This window comes from Strix uralensis, chromosome 24 (assembly GCF_047716275.1).
Source record: "Strix uralensis isolate ZFMK-TIS-50842 chromosome 24, bStrUra1, whole genome shotgun sequence".
NCBI classification, from domain to species: Eukaryota; Metazoa; Chordata; class Aves; order Strigiformes; family Strigidae; genus Strix; species Strix uralensis.
The window spans coordinates 6,023,574-6,043,787 of record NC_133995.1 but is presented as its reverse complement, the minus strand read 5'-3'; the positions used below and the strand labels follow the sequence as shown (position 1 = coordinate 6,043,787).

The following is a 20,214-nucleotide window of genomic DNA, read 5'->3' as shown; positions in this document are numbered from 1 at the left end:
TGGGGGGAGCAGGTCGGGGGACAGCTGGGTGCTTGGGGTGCTTGGGGTGCATGTCACCCCCTTCCCACGCTGGGACACAAGCACGCACAGCATGGCCAGCCCGCAGCGCCCTCCCGCACTGGGGGAATCTGTTCCCCATTAAAAGACTCCGGCAGCGCTCGTTACCGTTACCTCGGCTGGTGGGGAGAGCAGCCCTGCCAGCTCCAACCTCCCTAATTAGCACCACAAGTGAGGCCAGGCTGGGGAAGGCCAGCTCCTCCGTCCCTCCTTGCCAAGGATGCAAATGGTTTGGAGCAGAGCCTCAGCCAGAGCCCGTGGAAAAGCTCCCACCAACCCTGCGAATGCCGGATGGGGCCCCGGTCCCATCCTGGGGTGGGCACTGATGTGTATCCCACCCCCCTGACCCCGCACTCCAGGGCTCAGCCCAAGCACCCATGCCAGAGCAAAGGCTAAAAGCCCCAATCCATCACCCCGAGTCCTCCCCGCCGTGCATGGGGTGGAGGAAGGCTGCCTGCACCATCCTCTTCCCCTCCATGCACTTGCACTGCGCTGGGCTCCGACTGCCTTTAGCTCACCACTAAAAATAGGTTTCATGGCTGAGCGGCAGCGCCGGAGGGCAGGCAGCCCAGATCCCAAACCAGCCTGTGTCGCCGTGACCAACTGACCCATTTGGCCTCGATTTTTAAGTATTTTTCCCTCCTTGTTCAACTTCAGCTCAGGCAGCAGCCTCGCCGGGATGGCCGAGCCCCCTGAGCCCCCCGAGGGGCAGCAAGACTCTGGCGTGGGGGCCTTTGGTCCCTCAGCTGCACGGCACGGCACGGTTGGTGGTCCCATGGCAGGGCTGGGAGGTGGCGGGTGGCAGCAGGAACACCCAAACCACCCAAATTCGGCGGGCTGCCAGCTCCCACAGCCTCCCACCAACCCTGGGCAGCCGGTGCCCACCCCAGCCCCGCAGACGGGAATTTGCGTCATTTATTTTCTCCTTCGGGGAAGTCGTGTCCCTGGGGCAGATGAAGCAGCTCGTGGGCCGCGCTGCAGGGCAGAGCCCTGGGAGGAGCAGGGGACGGTGCTGCAGCAGGGTCAGGGTTTGGCCCATGGCTGCAGGAGCAGGGCAGGGAGCCAGCGCCAGGCTGCGGCACACCAGGACCTTGACCTGTTCCCTAAGCGAAGGACAGGGAGTCCTCTCGCATTTCCCCTCCCAAGGACTAAAACAGGAGCACCCTGGGGCTGTCACCAAGCTGTCCCATGTCCCCAAGGCCAAAGGAGCCCTGCAGCCTCCCCACCAGCCCCTGCGCCCCTGCAGCTGGGAGCAGGATGGGGGACACGGCGAGGCTGTGAGCTGCTGTGCCCTGCAGAGCACGCAATGGGGCAGCCGTTGGTCAGAAATGAAGACAGACCTTTATTTACAGTAACAAACGAAAGGGACAAAAAAATAAAAATACCATGACACTTCCCTCCCTGTCTCCCCAGCCCTTCAACAGGATGTTTTCCATCCCCACCCAGGCACGAGCCCTGTCCCCGGGCTGGTGGGATGGGGCCAAAACTGCTGGGGGTCATTTGGCACCAACCAAGCCACCCTGCCCCACCGCCCCCGGGGACACACGGGGGTCGGGAGCAGCTTGGTACGGCTCCGGGTTCTCCCCAGCTGCCCTGGCCCCCGGCTGCAACCCCGCTGCAGGGACTGGAGAAGGAAAAGCTTCTTCCCAGCTGGTGAAACAGGGAGGGGAGCAGACTGTGTGTATTGCACTTGGCTGCCGATCTCAGCACCGAGGAGGGGTGGGGGCTGGCAGGATGTGTCCCACAGCCCAGCTAAAGGCTTCGGCATCTCCCAGTGCCTGGTGGAGAGCAAGGCTCTGTACTGTGCCCAGCCCTGGAGGTGTCCCGGGGAGGGGGAAAGATGTTCTGTGTCACCCCTGTGTAGACCAGAGCACTGTCCTGGGGCAGCCCCGGGCGGTGGCAGTGGCTGTCCCCAACGCAGGGACGCCGGGGTGGCACCCACGGGCTCTGTGGTGCACGGGGCGGGCACTCCTGCTCTCGGCTCAGGTGGCAGGAGGCTCCCGCGATCCTCGGCGAACCGGCCCGGTGCGGGGAAGAGGTAGAGCGTGACGGGATGCCGGCCGTCCCCGGAGTCCCCACGGCCCTACGGATTCACCCTTCCCCAGGCAGGATCCGAGCCCAGCTCACCAGCTCCAAGGATGAGGTTTGCAGTGGGGGGATATCGCTCTCCTCCTTCGCCAGGCTCCATCTTCTGGTGTTTCACACCGGCTCAGGGACCGGCTGGACCCTCGGCTGCTGCGGGGGGGCCAGGAGCGGGTCCCCCCCCCAGCGAGTGAGGCCCCTCAGGAGGAGAAGCAGAGCCCGCAGCACTCCATGCAGATCTCCAGGCAGTCGGCCGACTCGCAGCAAGCGTCGATGATGCCGCAGTCCATGTCGCAGGGCAGGTCGCAGTCCGCGCACTCGCCCGAGTTGCAGCAGCAGCAGCAGATGCAGGAGTCCTCGGAGGTGCAGGAGCCGCAGGTGGCACAGTCCAGCACGATGTTGCAGAGGGTCAGGAACTCGCAGAAGAGGCAGGAGAGGATGCAGTGGACGCAGCAGTCTGCGGAGAATGGCCAGAGAGTGGGCAAGGGGGGACGGGCCCGGCTGGGTGAGGCAGCACCCAGCAGATGGATGCTCAGCCCCGTACGGGTGGAAATCCTCCCTCGGGAATGAATGGAAGGGGTAGGAAGAGGGGCTGGGAGCCAGGCACTGCTCCAGGGGCCTCCCTCAACACCCAGGGACATGCCCAGCTGCCTGGGACATGCCCAGACCCCAAGAGAGACCAGTTTTGGAGGACATGAGATGAGCCCACTCAGCACCAGAAGGCTGCCAGGAGGGGAGCTCGGCTGGTGCCCAGGCCTGGGGGTCCCGGTGGGCTGGACAGATGCTACCCGAGAGACCCCAAGGGATGCAGGGCTGGAGGAGAATGGCTGGAAAGGGACCACCCCCCCGGGGAGAGCCGGTACCTTCTTGCGCCTCAATAGGGATGTGGGAAGAGGCCGACTTGGAGCTGCCCTTGCTCTTCTTGCTGCTCTGGCTGTTGATGGAGTGGTGCGACTGCAGCTTTCGGTGAGGCTTCTGGGTGCTGGGGAGGGGGCGGAAGACCCCGTTCCCCGCCTCCCCGTTGGCACCGCCTGGGTCCGGCCCCCGCCCGGCGCCGTTTTGCAGCAGATGGGTGCAGGGGCTGGGGGGCTGCGGGGCTGGTCGCACCTGGGGCTGGCCTGGTTGGGGGGAGAACAATGTTACCCCACCCTGAGCCCTCCCTGCAGTGCTTTGCTGCGGGAGAAACACGTCCCCAGTCCTCTGCCACCACCCAGGAACCCGGTCACCAGGCAGACACGGGGTGGCCTCGTGGCTGGGAAGAAGTGATGCTTACAGACGCATGGGCCAAGAGATGGAGGATGGAAAAGGAGATGCAGAAGAAGAGATGGCTGGAGGGAAGGAGACAGAGGCTCGAGAGAGAGGAAGGCATGAAAAAAGAGCACAAAATAAAGACTTGTCATGAAGGCTGCGCTGGAAGGGCAGCAGAGGACCTGGAGGAGGAGGTCTGGCAGGGTCGCAGCGCTGCCGGCACAGGCAGGAGGGATGAAGCCACCATGGCCAACCGGAGTGGGTGCAGAGGCACAGCGAGGCAAATTCACCTTGTGCCAAGTGGGGAAGAGAAGAGCCTGTGGCTGCTTCCAGCCCAGAGCTACCCCTTGGCCAAGCCACCGTCCCATGAGCCCTGGGCACAGCGCTGCCGGCCAGAGCTCCTGGCCATCCCCATCGCCCTCCGCAAAGCCAGAGAAGGTGAAATGCCGCCGGAGAGCTGGGTTGCTCATCTCCTCAGGACTGTGTGAATCGGCCACTTAATTAAAGGTCTCCCCAGCCTCTGGCTGAACTTCTCTGCAGGAGGAGGAAAATAACTATCTGCTCTGTCTGCGCCTCCCTCCAGCCCTCGCTGCAGCAGGAGAGATGCCGGCAGCCCCGCGCCCCGCCGGGATGCTGCCGGAGCCAGCGGCACGGCTCAGCCCTTCACTCCCACCGCGCTGCCGTCCTGAGGTGGGGGAGAGGACTGGGAGCCCAGCACAAGGGAGGGGGGTTCAAGCATCCATCCATCCCCCCGCCCGCAGCAACATCAAGTGAAGCCACAAATAAAATCCTGCCTGATGGTGCTTTGGCCAAACTTTGATTTTCCTCTCCCGCGGCAGTAAACAAGGGATGATTCAGGCGAGAGGCTCGAGGGCAAAGGCACCTCCGGCTGCCGGGGAACAGGAGCTGCTTTCTGCGTGGGGCGGCCATGGGACATGGGGAGACCGACAGGGAGGAGGGGGCACAGACGGTCTCTGTCCTGCACCCGCCCTCGCCGGCGAAAATAAAATAGATGGAGGTTAAAAAAACACAAGTGCATGGACCTAGCGCCTGGCTCTGCCAGACTAAGCTGGGCTCAGACCGCGGAGGAAGTTTAACCGGGTGCTTGGGTGAAAGGCTGCGTCTTTGACACACGCTGGGAAGGGAACTTAAAATAACCGGAGCTGAGCGGGAAGGGCGGGCTGGAGGGGTGGGAGAAGGACAGAAAGGAGAAATGGAAAACAGGTCTTGGACAAAATGGGATGTGTCCCCCCCAAAACCAACAAACTCCTGGGGGGGTGTTGGCTTCCCATGCGCCCTTCTGCACCGCCCCTGACTGCCCGTGCCTGAGTGCGTGCACCGAGCAGCACCAAGCCGGAGTGTGACCGTGGTGCCCCGGGGCTGCCCGCAGTTGCGGTGGGCAGGGGCTGAGCCCGCAGGGACCCCACAGCAGCTCGGCCTTGGCAGTGCCCCACGGCAGCAAATACTCTGCAGCTTCGAGCGCTGGGTTTCTCTGGGGGTTTACAGCAGCGTGCAATGCGCTGGCTTTGGCGTGCTCCATTGTGCTGCATTCCTCAGATTAAACTGTTTGTAAATCAAAATCACACTCTGGCTCCAGCGAGTGGCAGCGGAAGGCAGCCAGTAATCCCCCCCTCTAAGTTAGGAAAAATAGCTTCTATTTTTTACAAGAGCCCTCAACTCACAGGACCCCAAAGCTCTTCTAAAAGAGACACCTTCAACCCGAGGCTTAGGTGGAGCAGTGTATAACACCTCCTAACAACACGGGTGTCGGGGCAGGAGCGCATGGGACCAGCCCATCCAACGGCCTCCACCGCGTCCACCCACCAGCACCAGGGTGGGAAACCAGAGCTTTGGGGGAAAGCACCTGCCTTCGGCTCTTCCATGACCAAAAACCTCCTGGACATTCACCTCGTGTCCCACACCCGAGATGATGCTCCCGGCACGGTCGCGGTGCCGGCTCAGCTCAGGTTCCCCCGTGGCAGCATCACCAGGGCTCGGTGGACAGATGCCCAGAGTGCAGCGGTCCTTGGCCCTCTGTGACCCACGCCCCCGCCCCACCCCGGCCATCAGCTTTGCCAAACATCACCTTCCTGAGCCTAACAGGGCTTGGACAAACCGGCACGTTGTGGCCGCCTGAGTGGAGCCTGCTGCTCTCGCCTGAAACTCAACACCCAGAGCCCCAAACCTGCAATCCCCATTTTGGTTGCTCCCAAACTGCCACAAGACTCATTTAAGAACCGTGGGAGGCTTCGACCAGCAGCGCTGAGCCCTGGGGGGGTTGGACTAGATGATCTTCAAGGTCTTTTCCAACCTAGATTATTCTGTGATTCTGTAATTCTGTGATCCTGGCCACCGCTGGTGAAGAATGTGCCTCTACATCCGACAGCCCCTTGCTGCCTGGGCCCCCCCTGACCTTGCATGTGCTAGAGTGGCATGAAAATACCACCATCCCTTCACCTTCCCATGGGGGAGCCCAAATGTGCTCCCCAGGTACTGTCAAAGGAGGGAATTCACCCCCCCACAAGCAATAGTGACCCCCCCATAACAGCAGCAGCGGGATGCACAGTGAGGAGCAGGCTGCAAAACAAGGGATGCGGGAGGTGATGCTCCGCATGGAGCTGAACCTCATTTCCCAGGAAGGAGAGGGGAAGGAGGGGGGGTTCCCTGCACCCAGCACCCAGGCAAGCCTGGACACTGACGGTCACCTTCCTCCCAGCCTCGGGGCCCGTGGGGTGGCTGCCCCAGGGAGGGGTGGGCTGGGGAGGGGGCTGCGCGGGGCCGCACCATGCAGGGTGCAGCAGGCTGCAGCGTGACTCAGAGGTGCAGAATGTCTGTGGGCAGCCAGCCCAGCTCCCAGATGCTTTGCAAGGGCTCAAGCTCTGGTTGAGGAAACGTGCGCTCTCCTCGCTCCACGTACGCCAGCAGGAGCGCCCGGATTTTGCCGTCCCCTCCCCTTCCCACCCCGCCTGCCCGCTCTTCGAAGTTTGCAACCTCGTTCCCACCCTCCCTTCTCCCCGTTGGGAAGCATCCATTCACTTTACACCCCTTGGAAGGGAAAGCTGCACGCTCGCATCCAACAAAAGAGGAATGGCTGTGTGCCGAAGGGGCAGCCTGGGAGCAAAACCCTCAGATCCAGGCTGGGGGCCGGGAAAGGATGGACGGCGGGACTCCAGGAGAGCCTGGCCCCTGGTCTCCCACATCTGCCAGCTCCGCTCTCCCGCCCCTGCAATGGGAAATGGAGCAAGGGCACCCTGACCCCCACCTCTGCTCCTACTCCACCCCGGTATTTCTCACGGTGTGGGGACCAGCAGGTCTGCAGCAGCAGAAAGGAGGAGGTGCTGCTTGGCTTCACCACTGCCTCCAGCAAAACCAGCTCCTCAGTGCAGACAGCCCATCCCGTCCCCAGCCTGGCTTTGCACCAGCCTCACCCTTGCCCTGGATACGCCAAGGCAAGAGCTGTCCCAATGGGCAGCATCTCCCTTTGCTCCAGCAAACGGCTGCTGCACCCCCCTCCCATGGCTGTGGCCACGGAGCCCATTCTGCCGGGGGCTCTGCCCTCCTCCCTCCATTTGGGGGATGCTCCATACAGCAGCCACCTCCTTCCCACAGTGGCTGGTCCCTCTTCCCACCACGGCATCCCAGCAGGACCCCAACACGACCGAGAGCTCCTCCAGCTGCCCATCCTCCTCCCCTTCTGCCTCCTGCCGCTCCCAAGGACGCTGCTGGATGCCGCCCTTCACTTTCCCCAGCTCCTGGTGACTCACGCTCAGTTAAAGCCTTTTGCTTTGATGTGGGGAAGAGCAGAGCAAGGAGGAGATGGCTTCCCACCACAGCTGCCCGCCTTTTTAATGAGCCCTGTTACTGATTAGACAGCAGCAGCCCAAAGCATGGGCACCCGGAGGTGTCTGGAGCTGCACATGCTGCGGCAGAGGGAAACACTCACATGTCACAGCTTCGGGAGCGCCTGCGAGCTCGGCCCGGGGGCCCTTCGTCACAACTTTTCGGGACTCATCATCTTCCAGGGGTTTCTCCTTCTTCTGTGCCACGGGGCTGGCAGCAGGGCGGGCAGGCGACCGGGGCTCTGCCGACGGTGCTGCTGGCGTCTGCCTCGGCGAAGGGCGCGAGGTCTCACCCGCCTCTGCAAGAGAAACGGGGTTGGAGCTGAGCACCCCGGGATGCACCGAGCTGTGGGCAGAGCCCCCCCAGTCACCCAAACCCACAGCAACCCGCAGCACATCCCCAGCCGCTGCGAACGGCACCGGTCGGTGCTTTGGGACTCTTGATTTCGGGCATGAGCCAAATCCAGCTGCCCCTGTTGCTTCTGCAGCTCAGAGTACAGAGTGGGGGGAAGAGCTGGAGCACTGCGTGGGATTTTGGGGCTGCTCGGGAAGGGCATCGGGGGCTGCATCACTCTGCGGCCGCTCACCCCGCTGCAATGCCAGCGGTTCGGCAGCACCCTCCCAAAAACCCTCCCTAGGTCCCACATTCCTTCGCTAAAAAGCCAGGGGATCTGGTTACACTCAGCGGTTCAAACTGGATTTTTCATCCCCCTCTTCCCATGAAAGAGTCACTGTCTTCCCTGCGGGAAGCGGCTGCCACCTCCCCTCGTGTTCCCGCTTGCTCTGGGACAGCAGCAGCCCCTGCGGGACCCCCTCGATGGGGCAAGCAAAACCCCAAACAAGAGATGTGTTATTCCCCGTGGGGGATAAACCCCAATGCCACACGCTCCCTTGCAGAAACGACACGAGGAGAAGCCATAACCACCTCCTGCAGAGCCAGCGCTGGGGGCTGGCTGCCCCCCATGGCAGGGGGGCTGTGGAGTTCCCAGGGGGGCTGTGGGGTGCTCAGTGCGATGCTGTGCTCCCCCACCCACTGCGAGCCCCCTCCTCGCCGCCCCATCCCTCTCCCCAGCACCCGGAATAGCAACCGCTTGCACAACAGGGGCTGGACCGCACTTTATATAAAACTAAATTATAGCTTGGTCGAAGGGAGGGAGACCGAAGACCCATAATTTCCCTGGCTATAACAAGAGGTTCTACATGCAGGCAGGCAAGGGCGGGTGGGGGGAAGAGAGACCTCGGACACTTCATTATACTCAATATAACAAGAGGTCCTACAAGCAGGAGCCGGGGAGGAAGGCAGGCAGACCCCACACGTATAATTATAGGGACTATAACAAGAGGCCCTACAAGGGAGGGGGAGGCCCCCAGCCGGCACCCCGGGGTCGGTAGGAGCAGGACATGCTGTGACCAGCCTGGAGCGATGCTCGCTCAGCTCCCAGCTCCTCTACACCCCACGTGCTCATCCACCTGCCTCAGTTTCCCCCTGGGGCCATCCTCTCCACCTTTCCAAGGATGCTGATCCAGCCTGGGGTACCTGTGACGGGGGGTTTGCTGGGAGGGAAAGCTCGTCCTGATACAGCTTCACAGCTCTTGCAGGCAAGGCAATTTCTGGGGCTCAACCAAGGGGAAGTCAGCAGCTCCAGCTGAATTTTGCACAGAAATGTTGGCTCCGAATCCCAAGCGGAGTGGGAGTATGCGAGTCCCAGAAAAGAGAAAACTCATTCCCATGCCCCTGGAAAGCCCAGGGCAAAACAGAGAGAAGAGAGCAGGCTGTCATCTACCTATAGGTGTTTGCACATAGGCGTGGTGTATAGGTGAATAATAACTACATGTTGCTGCCTCTACGTCCTCTGTCATGTCCCAACCTGGACCGGCCTGAGTCAGACCTGCGGCGTTTTAGTCAGCGCCTGATAAAGCCAGACATGAAAACCCCGACGGCTGAGGAGCTCTGGACGAAGCCCTGAGTCAGAGATGCCCGATGCAGAGCACGGCGGGTGCAGCTCCCGCGTGGTCCCTGGGAAGGGATCTGAGCCGCTGGGCATCGGCGTAGCTGCTCTGGTTTCTGCTATGAGATGCCCGGAGCGTGCTCAGGACTTAAAAACCACCAGCCAAGACTTTGGGGTTGCCCAGAGCAGCCCCATCACTGCCAGATCCCCTGCCCTGCTCTCACCCTGAAGGTCAGCGCTCCCCTCCGCAGCGAGAGATTTACCCTGGCAAAAAGAGCTGGAAAATCAGGTGCTGCAGCAGGAGAAGGGCTGGCAACTGCTCTGTGCACGGCGAGAGCTCCAGCTGATCCCTGCCTCCACCACGGCCGCCCTGCGCTGCCTCCATCACATCCCTTGCCTGCTCCGTGCCCGTTCCCGAGGGGCTGAGGACAAGGACGGTCTGTTTAGACCCCGAGCTCTGTGAGAAAGCAGCAGCACTAGGCCATATGGATGGCAAGCGTGCTGGTCCGCCGACTACTGAGACAAGGCTCGTTTTTGCCATGTCCACTTCACACGTATAATTACCCTGCACAACAAGAGGTCTCACACACAACCACAGCGATGCAGGGAGGAAGATGGCAATTAAATTAACTCCCACTGGAACAAGGTGGCCAGAAGAGACACAAAAATAGACAGGAAAGAAATGCGGGTAAGCTGGTTCCTTCCCTGCCTTGTGCGGCCCCGCTTCCCTGTTGCTGCACGTCTTGGGGAGCGTACGGATGGTGCTGACCCCCAAGTGCATGGCATCCCCTGGGAGTGAGAGGGAGAAGGGCCGTGTCTGCCCTCCCGGTCACTGCTCGACCCCGGGGCAGGGCTGGGGATGGCCGGACACGTGTGGGCTCAGCACAAACCCTGCAGGCTCCTGCCCCCCAGCTCCCTGCCTGCACTGCTGGTTTGCTGGGACTGGGCACTTCCCAGGCACCTTCCGACCCACAGGGAAATGCAGTGGGAATGCACAGAGCAGCTCTCAAACAAGCCTGGCAAAATGCACCCAAGGAAGAGGCATCACCCCTGATGGCACCGGGAGAGATGGACAGACCCCAGCACCGGCACAGGCTTGTCCCGCAGCTGCCCGGCTCCCCCTCCTCCTTTAAATCCCCTTTAAATGACGCTGCTCTGCTTGGCACCTCTTACAGACCCGGACGGGCACATGCACATGTCATGCAGCTCCACAGGGGTCCCGTGCAGATAATCCCCTGCCCCCTCGGTTGTGTGCCCTCTTTGTTCCTCTAAACACGGGTTTTGGGGCACAAAATCCCCCAGAGAGGGGTTCTGCTCCCCAAACCACACTAAGCTGAGCAGGGAGGGTGAGAGGGGAGAGGTGTGGGGAGGAGCAGCTCCATCACTGGGGTCTGGCAGGGGGTCCCCCAGCAAGATGAGGCATCCCTGGGGTCCCCTCTCCCTGCTATTCAGCCTTCTTCCCTCCCCTGCTATTACCTTGCTGCCACCAGAACAAGACCAGGCTTGACTTAAATCTGTTGGGTTTAAAACCAACCACAAGCCCGGGCAAAAAGACCAAGCCCTAAGGAGAGCCAGCCCTCAGGATGGGACATCCACCCCCTTCCCTGCCTGCACCCCCATAACAGCTGCACCCCCAGGCCCTTCCTGGCCGGGGCAAACGTTCATCTCAATGCAGAGAAACAGCCTGGGATGAAAGTCCAGGTCTCCACTCCCCCATTCTGCACCACCTTTCGTAAAACACAAGGGAGAAATGAAGGTAACGTGGCACAGGGAGGGCGAATCACATGTTTTTTTAATGAGAACAGAGATAATAAGGCATTTAAAAATAATAAGTCAGGCTTCAATAAATCACAGCGCTGCCGTAAGGTACAAAAGATTAGGAAAGCCGGTAGACGTGGAACTACTTTCTCTGCCTCCTGGTTGCCAAGCCCAGGAGATGCACACAGGTCAGGTTTTCTGCCTATTCTCCCCATTTACAAAGTCCAAATCCACCCGTCGTAAAAGCCCCAAGACATCAGTGAGCTCCGAAGTCCACCAAGCATTGCAGGAGTGGAAAAAAAAGAAGGGAGGAGAGGAAAGATGTAAAGAAGCCGTAAGGTTTCATTGGCTTTCGCTGAGTATACTCCTGCAAAGTCAAACGTAGAAAATGTCCCTCTGGGATCACTGGCTGCAGGAAGGACCCGCTTTGCTCGGTCAGTGTCTGCAGGAGCTTCTGGGGCAACCACCAGTTGTTCTGATTAGGGCAAAAAGTATTTGGGTGGGAGGCATGCTTCATTCCCGATGAGCTTGCAGGACTGAGCTAACCCATCCCCAAAGCGCTGGACAAACAAAAGGAAACTGCAGCGTGTCAGCAGCTGGTGAGAGAGCTCGGAGAGGGCAGAGCTGCTCCGGCAGCACAAACCAGAGCCACACCGCAGGCAGCACGGCCGCAGCATCTTACGGCTCTGGGTTTCCTTCTCTGCAGCCGCTTGTGGTGCCCAGACCCCCAGCTGGGAAGGCACAGAGGATGTGGGATAATGCAAAGCTGGAGCCACACTTTTGGGTCAAACCCACCCAGGTTGTCCCATGGCTCCTGTGCAGCTTTCCTGAGCTTTAGCTTAATGCAACAGATGCTCTGTCTGGCTGCTTGGGATCTCTGATTTATCTGCCCCTCTCCTGTCCAAGTGCCTTTGGCTCCAGAGAAGAAATCTGGGGACGGGAGACGGCTGGACACCTCACCAGCGTGGCACGTACCCACCACCGCTGCCCCACACGTGGCTGCACGGGACAGAAAACGCCTCCAACACACAGGAGCTAAAGACAGGCTTGGACTGGTGAGCTCAGAAGCAAATCCTGTCTCTTTAGCAGGATTAGGTGGTGTCAACCTGTTGGAAAAGGGAGGGAGAATGGTCTCGACATGTCTGGATCCACATGTGAGCTCTCCTGGACCTGAAGAGCATCCAAATCTAACACTGTGGGTCACGACTCCTGCCGATGTGGAGATGCTCAGCAGACTCTCCCGTTCCCCCCTTCTCTCTCCCTTTAGTCCGTCAGGGACGAGATAATGTTGGATGGAGACACAAACAGAGACAGTCTAGTGAGGCATTTGCCATTAACAACACGCTACCTTGCAGTAATATTTAGTTTGGGAGCTTTCTAATCTGTTTTATGCAGATAAAATGAGCGTGTAATCTCTCTTGGTTTTCCCGTACACGCTGCCTGGCCCAATCAGGTGCCTGTCTGACCTATTCAAGGGATATTTTAGAGCTTGATTAAGTGGTTTCGAGTGCAGAAGAGGCGGCACTGAAGCAAATGCTTCCAATCCCACGAGCCAGCCTGGAGGAGAGGAAAGCAAAATTCTGGTTTGAAAGTTTGCTCAACTGGGAAAAATCCAAATGGCTTATTTACATTCAGTCTGAAATTAATGCACTAAAGCATTTTCAGATTCTATGATATTCAGGGAAAGGACAAGGAGGGTGGAAGGGGAAGGAGGAGAAAAGCCCAGAGCTCCTGAGCACGCTGGGGACAGATCCAGCACAGCTTTGCTTCCCTCCCGGAAAGCGTTTGCCCCAGTGTCTCTCTGCTCACCTGGGAGATGCTTTGGATAAACAGTTCAGTTCTGGGACAATGAGGAATCCGGTCAAAAAAATATTGGTTTCTATGAAAAGTTACTTCCTAAATGCAAAAAAGCAAAACAAAGCAAAAAACCCACAAAACCCCAAATAGCTTGCCAGCCTGGGAGTTGTTATTATTTGTTATTTATAGCCATTGGGTGGGTAGGAAGAGAGGAATTTTGGGCCGGCCAGACAGGCCAGGACCAGCGTCTACCCAGTCCATCCGTGTACAGCATTCGACCTCGGCTGAGAGCTCCTCTGGAGACAAAACCCCAGCTCCAGGGTTGGGGTGCAGACCCTGTGCCAAGGCGTCCCTACAAATCCCATCACCCAAAGATCCTCATTGACCCAACCAGCTCCTGCAAAGGAGGCACAAACCAACCCTCATGGAAGAATTGCTCCTACCTGAGAGCAAGGACACCGGGGTGGTGGGGATAACCCTCGAGAAGGGGTTTCAGGGAAGAGAAGAAATAAAAATCACTGCACCTCTGTCACTGCAGCAAGAATATACTTAACACATACATATATATATTAAGGCAGCATTTGGGACTGCAGCTGCAGGTGCAAGGGAATAAACAATCTCTAAGGCTAAACTGGAGACCAGGGACAACTCAACTTACCCCAGGACACAAACCAGACCCAGCAGCAGCAGGTTTCTGCCTTCAGCTGCCAGGCCAGCCCATCTCCCCGCATCAGGCCTGGGCTCTGCCTAAACCAAAGAGCAACGTGTAACATCCCAAACACACTGCGGGGCCAAGGAGCGGAGAAAAATGATGGGGAAAAACAAAGTGTCAAAGACCCAGCCTGGGGTTGAGGCAAATTTTCTTGACTTTGAGAAGCACCGTGCTGGCTCGGTGCTCCCCAGCGCAGGCCAACCCCCCATGCTGGCCAGAAGGGTGTAAAACCCCCAAGCCATGGGAGCCTGGCACGGAGGAAGGATGCAGGAGGAGATCCTGCGACATCCCGGGTGTCCTTAAGGACAAGCAATTATCCCTGAAGCCTGGAAAGCGACTATGTGATGCCTATCAGATCCAAGGAGATTCTGGGAATTACAGAGCAAGGAGCCACACCGCTGTGCTGGGGAAAATTATGGAGAGTCTAATTAAGGACCATGCCAGTACAATAATTGCGTAACCTTACGGGGTCAAACCAGCACAGGTTCTGCCAGGGAAAATTTGTGTCTTTCTAACCTGCTAAGAGTCCTTAAAAAAAGTTAATTGAAGAGCAGAGCAATGTGAGCTGGTGGACATCATTATTAACAAGAATAATAATTTGCACTTATGCAGCACCTTTCATCCCGAGATCTACCCAGGGTAGTTTTAAGCCAGTGCCCATCACGCATTACCCGATCTCCATGTATTTTACATTAGCACAGCTGCAGTTCTAAGCTGCTGTGAAATGGAACCTTCTCACTGCTCGGCCCCGTGGGGAAACTGAGGCACGTAGAAGGCCCAACGCAACATCCTACAGCGATGGAGCCCAAAACTTTGCAGTCCTGGTGCTCAACTTCCCGCTGGCGTGCACGCTCGCTAGGTTGGGGTTTCTTCTAAGCACAGACCCCAAAGCAGCTTCGGAGGAGCTGCAGCGTGGCCTGAACTGGGGCGAGGTGAAAGCGAGCTCTTCTGCAAAGGTCAGGGCACGGCTCGCGGGGCAGCAGCACGCCTGCTCGCTGAAGGAAGGCGGCGAGGCCGGCCAACGATGAAGCCATTCGGGTGGAGCGAGTAATTGCTCCTGGAGCCAGCCAGGACCCGCTTCTTCCTCGCGATGCGAAGGCGCAGCCGCAGCCCAGCCCTGGCACCGAAAGCGGCTGAACCGGGTGAGCACTGTCCTGCCCTGGGCATGGCCGCCCGCACCAGGGGAAGGAGCCGGCGTTGGGAGCCTCCTGCGCACCCCCAGGGAGCACCCCAAAAGAGGATGGGACTGGGGTGAAAGTGCTTCCCGAAGCTACTGCCCGCTCCCTGATCCGCCCCATTTCAGATGCACCAGTGGCAAGACAGCAGGACGGCACCGGAGCGAGGGGGGAACCTCCCCCCAAGTCAAACATCACGTCCAACAAGGCTGCTAAAGCCCAGCTTAAGATCAAACAGAGATGGGTGAAAGCGTTCATGCATGTTGTTGCAGTGAGCAAAGCCTGAAGATTGGGATTTAGGGCAAAAAAATCCCAACTACCCCATCCCTGCTGCTGTGCAATAGCTCGTTGCCATCTGTACAACGCGAGCGCGGGTCCCTGGGGGGGACACGGGAAGGGGCCACCAGCTCCAGCAGTGACCGACATGACTCCATCCCACCCCAAACCCCACAGTCCCAGGGGGCTGCGGGTGCCCGTCCCACAGGAGCCAGCGCAGGGCACGGCCCGAGCAAGGTGGAGCTCTGGGAAAAATCAGAAAAACTACAGAAAACGCCCAGAGGACAGCTTAGGTTTCCGCAACTAATAGACTCAAGCAGGCGCTTTCCAAGGAAATTCAATAAGAAGCTGGAGTGGGACCGGGGCGCCGGGGCGGCAAGCGGCACAGCCCCGAAGGGCTTGCTTTGTTTTGTTCAAAACCAGAAACATTTGAAAAAAGCCAGAAATCTGCCTTTTTGGGTTTTTTTTTTATTTTTTTTTGTTGTTGTTCAAAGACAAGAAAAAAAATGAAGCATTTTCATGAGCAGATGAGAAACTTTGAAAGAAAACCAGAAATGAATCTTTTGGTGCAAAAAGACTTTATCTGGGGTAAAAAAAAAATTAATTTTGTTTCAAAGCTTTTTGGTTTTGTCTGCTTTGCACTTACAGGATGTCTGCATGCAAATCTGCAACCAGTTGCATTTAAATCAGTGCTAAGACAAGCAAAGACCCTTTTATTTTGACCTTGGAGGGGGTTGCCTTTGTTTCTGCCTCCTCCCAGAGCAGGACAGAGTCCCGGTAATGGGTACCCACGAGTGATGGTGGCACCAACTCCTGCCCAGCCTCCCCTGCCCTCAGTCCCACAGTGCTCGGGGCACCCATGGGAGCTCAGGACCCCGAGCAGGGTGGCAGCACGCTCGTGCAGGCAGCTGGATCCCTGTATTTTGAAGGCTGGCTTGTTGGGGTTGCAGCATACAACAGCTTTCCACCTCCTGTTACACCTCGGGGCAAACTCCTCGGCAACAGGCAGAAAGAATTAAAGGCAAAAAACTGCGTGTGAGCGTCCCATCCCTGCCCGGCTCCCAGCAAAGAGCCGCGGAGCTGCCGGCGCCTGCGGCCGAGCTGGGACACAGGCACGAGGGGGGGACGTGGAGGGGGGATGTGGTGGTGGCCCCACGCAGCAGATGTTCTGCTGGGAAGGGAAAGAAGGGATCAAACCCGAGGGAAAGGTTTTTCTTCTGGAGATGGATTTGCCTCAAGCATCTTTATAGGGGTTTGCTTCCCATACGGGAAGCCCCTCTCCTGCTGTCCCTGTTCCCCCTCCTCTTCCTCCCTGCAAAGGGAAGACAAAAATAATCTCATCAGCCCAAAGGCTGTTTTTCTCCTGTTTTCTGTTAATTCCTAAAAAAAATAATTATATCCCACATACTCCACACAGGCAGACAATTGCCTCTTCTCTCCGAGGCTCCTCTGCAAACTACCTGTGGCTATTTCAAGGGTTTGGTTTGCAACGTGCCCGTCCCTCCTGGGCAGGAGGAGGCTGCGATGGCACTGGGCCCATCTCCAGAGATGCCAAGGAACAAACTCCGGGAAACGGGCTTCATCTCAGGCTGGGAAATAGGACCAAGCATGGCAGTGCCAACCCAACCCTGCCCACGACGCACGAACTTGGGCCAAACCACTCCGGCACCTCAGTTTCCCCATTTATTTCACCGGCTCGGCGTTACCAAATGAGCTGGTCTAATTTGCAAAGCATCGGAAAAGGGACTCAAGCAAAAATTCCCAGGCTCCGTGGTGCGTGACAGAGCGCCTGGACGCTGCCCAAGCAATAATGGCTCTGCACCGAAACGTCACGAGGCCAAACGAGCACGAAAGACAAACCGGACCCTGTCCATTCATTGCTCATCAAAAAAACAAAAAGAAAGAAAGAAAGAAGTGATGTGAACAAGAATTCAAAGCTCAAAACATGCAACCGGAAAGCTGCTCTCTGAGACAGGACAGGGATGTTCTCTTGGCATGAGATTTGGCCCCTGGAGCCTGGGCAGATGGAAATCGAGGGTGTCCTGGAGACCCCCTTGGCCTCCCCAGCTCTTCACGCTGTGAAATGAGGGTCTAAAGGTGGCACATTTGGTCCAGCTCTGCTCGGGTTCACCCACCCTGGATCCACGCTCCCCTCCGGGAGGAGCTGGGGAAGAGGAGGGTGGGTTAGGGGCTGGTTTGGGATGGAGGTGACACCCCTCTGCCACGGTCACAGCGCATGGGGCACTCGCGGCTGCTCCCAGACCCTGCACACCTCAGCCACGTCCCATCGCTCCTGCTCAGGACACCAGTACAACTGGGAGGCTGGACCACGGCTCTACCTACACACCGCTGCCGTGCGCCCAGCGGCTGGGAAAAGCGGCAAGGCTTTTTTTCTGATGCATTTAACAGATTTCTAAACTACTTTTTAAAATAACCCATCTTAGAGTAGCCAGGGCACAGCGCTCCTGCTAACCCAGGCTGGTGGCAAGCTCCCGTGCAAACTTTTTTGCACTAGGTCCAGGCATTAGAAGTTCGCCGTTTCCCACCAGGAGAAGGAAGCGAATGGAGGGAAATCCAGAGAAATACACCCCGCACAGCCCCTGCAGCTGCCTCGGCCCCGGGACGCAGCTGCAGCACAAAGCAGCGTAAGAGTTGAGCCGGGAAGCGGAGCCGGCAGCATCCAGCTGGAAAAGCAGAGAGAAGAGAACAAGAGGATGTATTCTCCGAAACTTGGGCCCAGCCACGCTCCGGGCCAAAGCCAACAAGGGGAGAGATCCAGCTGTGCTAAGCTCGGTTTCTGTGCATCCCCATGCCCCAGGCTCCCGCGGCACAGCTCCTGCCCGCTGCCCAGCAGCTGCTTTCGGAGCACGCGGGGAGCTGGTCCTGGGGTGGATTTGGCCCCTTTTGTGTCTGGGCTGACAGCACACACGACGGGGTGTTTCACCTCTCGCCATCAGCTTCCCGCGCCGGCGTTTTTTTTCTCTCGCATCGGGACTTTTAACGCAGTTTCCACGTGTGAACCTTGGTGGGACCGACCACCACGGGACACCAGCAGAGGTCCTGACGCCCCAGGCAGATCCACCCCACCGCCCGGACAACCCAGGGGCTCAGCTTTGCCCCGTGGAAAAAGTGAGGATTCCCAAAACTTTTCCATCCACTTCTCCGCAGCCTGATCCTGCCCCCCTGCATCCCACCCGAGAACCCCAGGAGTCGCTGTGGGGTGGGGAAGGGCCCCCCCCAGCCCCCAAGCCCCTTGCCCCGGTCCCTGGGGGGGTGTTTTTAACCCCTTCAGCTCACGCTGGCCCCACGCCCCGGTGGCTCTGAGCGCTTGGCCGAGCGACAGAAACTGCTGCAAAGTTTGTGCTGCGACGTCCCGGCGGGCTGGGCCGCATCGGCTGTGCTCGCAGCGCGCTGGGCGCGGGGACACGCACCCACTCGGGGGCACAAGCACACGCTGCGCCGTCCACAACCACACACACGCCCGCTCCGGCCTTCCTGGACACGCAGCCAAACACCCCCCCACCCCTGCACCCCCCAGCCACGCACACACACCATACATCCCCCCCCGTGCCGTGCTTACACGCACCCCCTCCAGCCACACCACCCCCTGCTTGCCACCCACTGCCCCCCCACACGCACACGCACGGTCTCCATCAACACACCCCCCAGGTGGGCACCCACACCCCCCACAGCTGTGCACAATCCACCCCCCCAGCCCTGCACACACAGACATATAGATATATATATACATCCCCCAGCTGTGCACCCCTCCCCACCCCCCCCCAAGCCATCCACCCCCCCACTGTGCACACACACACATCCCCCAGCCCCGTACACACATATAGATATATACATCCCCCAAAAGCGCACCCCCTCTTACAGCCCCCCCAGCTGTCCACCCCCCCAGCTGTACACACACATCCCCACATATCCCCCCCACATATATACATCCTGTACACACACACACACATATATACATACATCCCCCAGCCATGCACCCCCCAACCCTGTACACACACACTGATATATACAGTTATATACATCCCCCAGCTGTGCACCCCCGCACTGTGCACACCCTCACACGTATATATAGACACATATACACCCCCCAGCCCTGCACCCCCAGCTCCGTACACACACACACATATATATGTAGTTATATACATCCCCCAGCCGTGCACCGCCACCACGCACCCCCAGCCCTGTACACACACACACACACACACACACACACACATAGTTATACACGTCCCCCAGCCATGCACCCCCGACCCAGCGGTGCCCCCCCCAGCCGTGTACACCCTCCCCAGGCGTGCCCCCCCAGCCCTGTACACACACACACATATATGTATATCTATACACCCCCCATGGCCGTGCACACACACATACATATATATATATACACAGTTATACACATTCCCCAGCCGCAAACCCCCGGCCCAGCGGTGCCCCCCCCCAGCCGTGTACCCCCTCCCCAGCCGTGCACCCCCAGCCCTGTACACACATACATAGTTATACACGTCCCCCAGGTGCGCACCCCCAGCCCAGCGGTGCCCCCCCCCAGCCGTGTACCCCCTCCCCAGCTGTGCACCCCCAGCCTTATACACACACACACACACACATATATAGTTATATACATCCCTCAGCCCTGTACACACACACACACACACACACACACACACACACACACACACACACACACATACACATCTATAGTTGTACACGTCCCCCAGGCGCGCACCCCCGGCCCAGCGGTGCCCCCCCCAGCCGTGTACCCCCTCCCCAGCCGTGCCCCCCCAGCCCAGTACACATACATATATAGTTATATACATGCCCCAGCCTTGCACACACACACACACACACACACACACACACACACACACACATCTATAGTTGTACACGTCCCCCAGGCGCGCACCCCCGGCCCAGCGGTGCCCCCCCCGCCGCGCAGCCCCCCCCGGTACCTGTCGGCGGCCCCGGCTCGGCCCGGCGCGGCTCCGGACGGCTCGGCCGGTGGGTGCTGGCCTGGGCCATGGGTGGCAGCGGGGCGCGGCGGGGACAGAGGCTGAGTGCGGGCGGCCGCCCCGCCGCCCCGGGGCCGCGCTCACCTGGGGCCCCGCGGGCCGCCGCGCCCCGGCCCGGCCCCGCGCCCGCCCCCGCCCCCGCCGCGCATCCCCGGCCCCGCGCCCGCCCCGCCGCCCCCCGCGCCCGCCGCTCCGGCCGCCGGGAAGGAGCCGGTCGGGGGCGCGGAGTTGGGGTGTTTTGGGTTTTTTTTTTCTTGTTTTCTTTTTTCCCCAAATTCCTTAAAAAAATAATAATTA

At 59.1% G+C, this 20,214-nt stretch overlaps 1 protein-coding gene across 1 annotated transcript; it reads right to left on the bottom strand.

The window, feature by feature from the left end:
• Positions 1-1,379: 1,379 nt before the first annotated feature.
• On the bottom strand, positions 1,380-19,974 carry MDFI (MyoD family inhibitor). Its single transcript, XM_074893748.1, has 4 exons — positions 19,858-19,974; positions 7,331-7,525; positions 3,003-3,257; positions 1,380-2,596 (listed from the first exon to the last, which is right to left on the bottom strand). The coding sequence occupies exons 1-4, from the start codon at positions 19,925-19,927 to the stop codon at positions 2,340-2,342; spliced, it is 777 nt and encodes a 258-aa protein (XP_074749849.1). The 5' UTR covers positions 19,928-19,974; the 3' UTR covers positions 1,380-2,339.
• Between the last annotated feature and the right edge of the window lie 240 nt (positions 19,975-20,214).

Coding starts and splice junctions, on each gene's coding strand:
- MDFI (XM_074893748.1), bottom strand. CDS start 19,927: ATGGCCCAGGCCAGCACCCACCGGCCGAGCCGTCCGGAGCCGCGCCGG. Junction 7,526..19,857: donor CGAGCCGGGGCCGCCGACAG/GTACCGGGGGGG, acceptor TTTCTCTTGCAG/AGGCGGGTGAGACCTCGCGC. Junction 3,258..7,330: donor CGCTCCCGAAGCTGTGACAT/GTGAGTGTTTCC, acceptor CCCCCCAACCAG/GCCAGCCCCAGGTGCGACCA.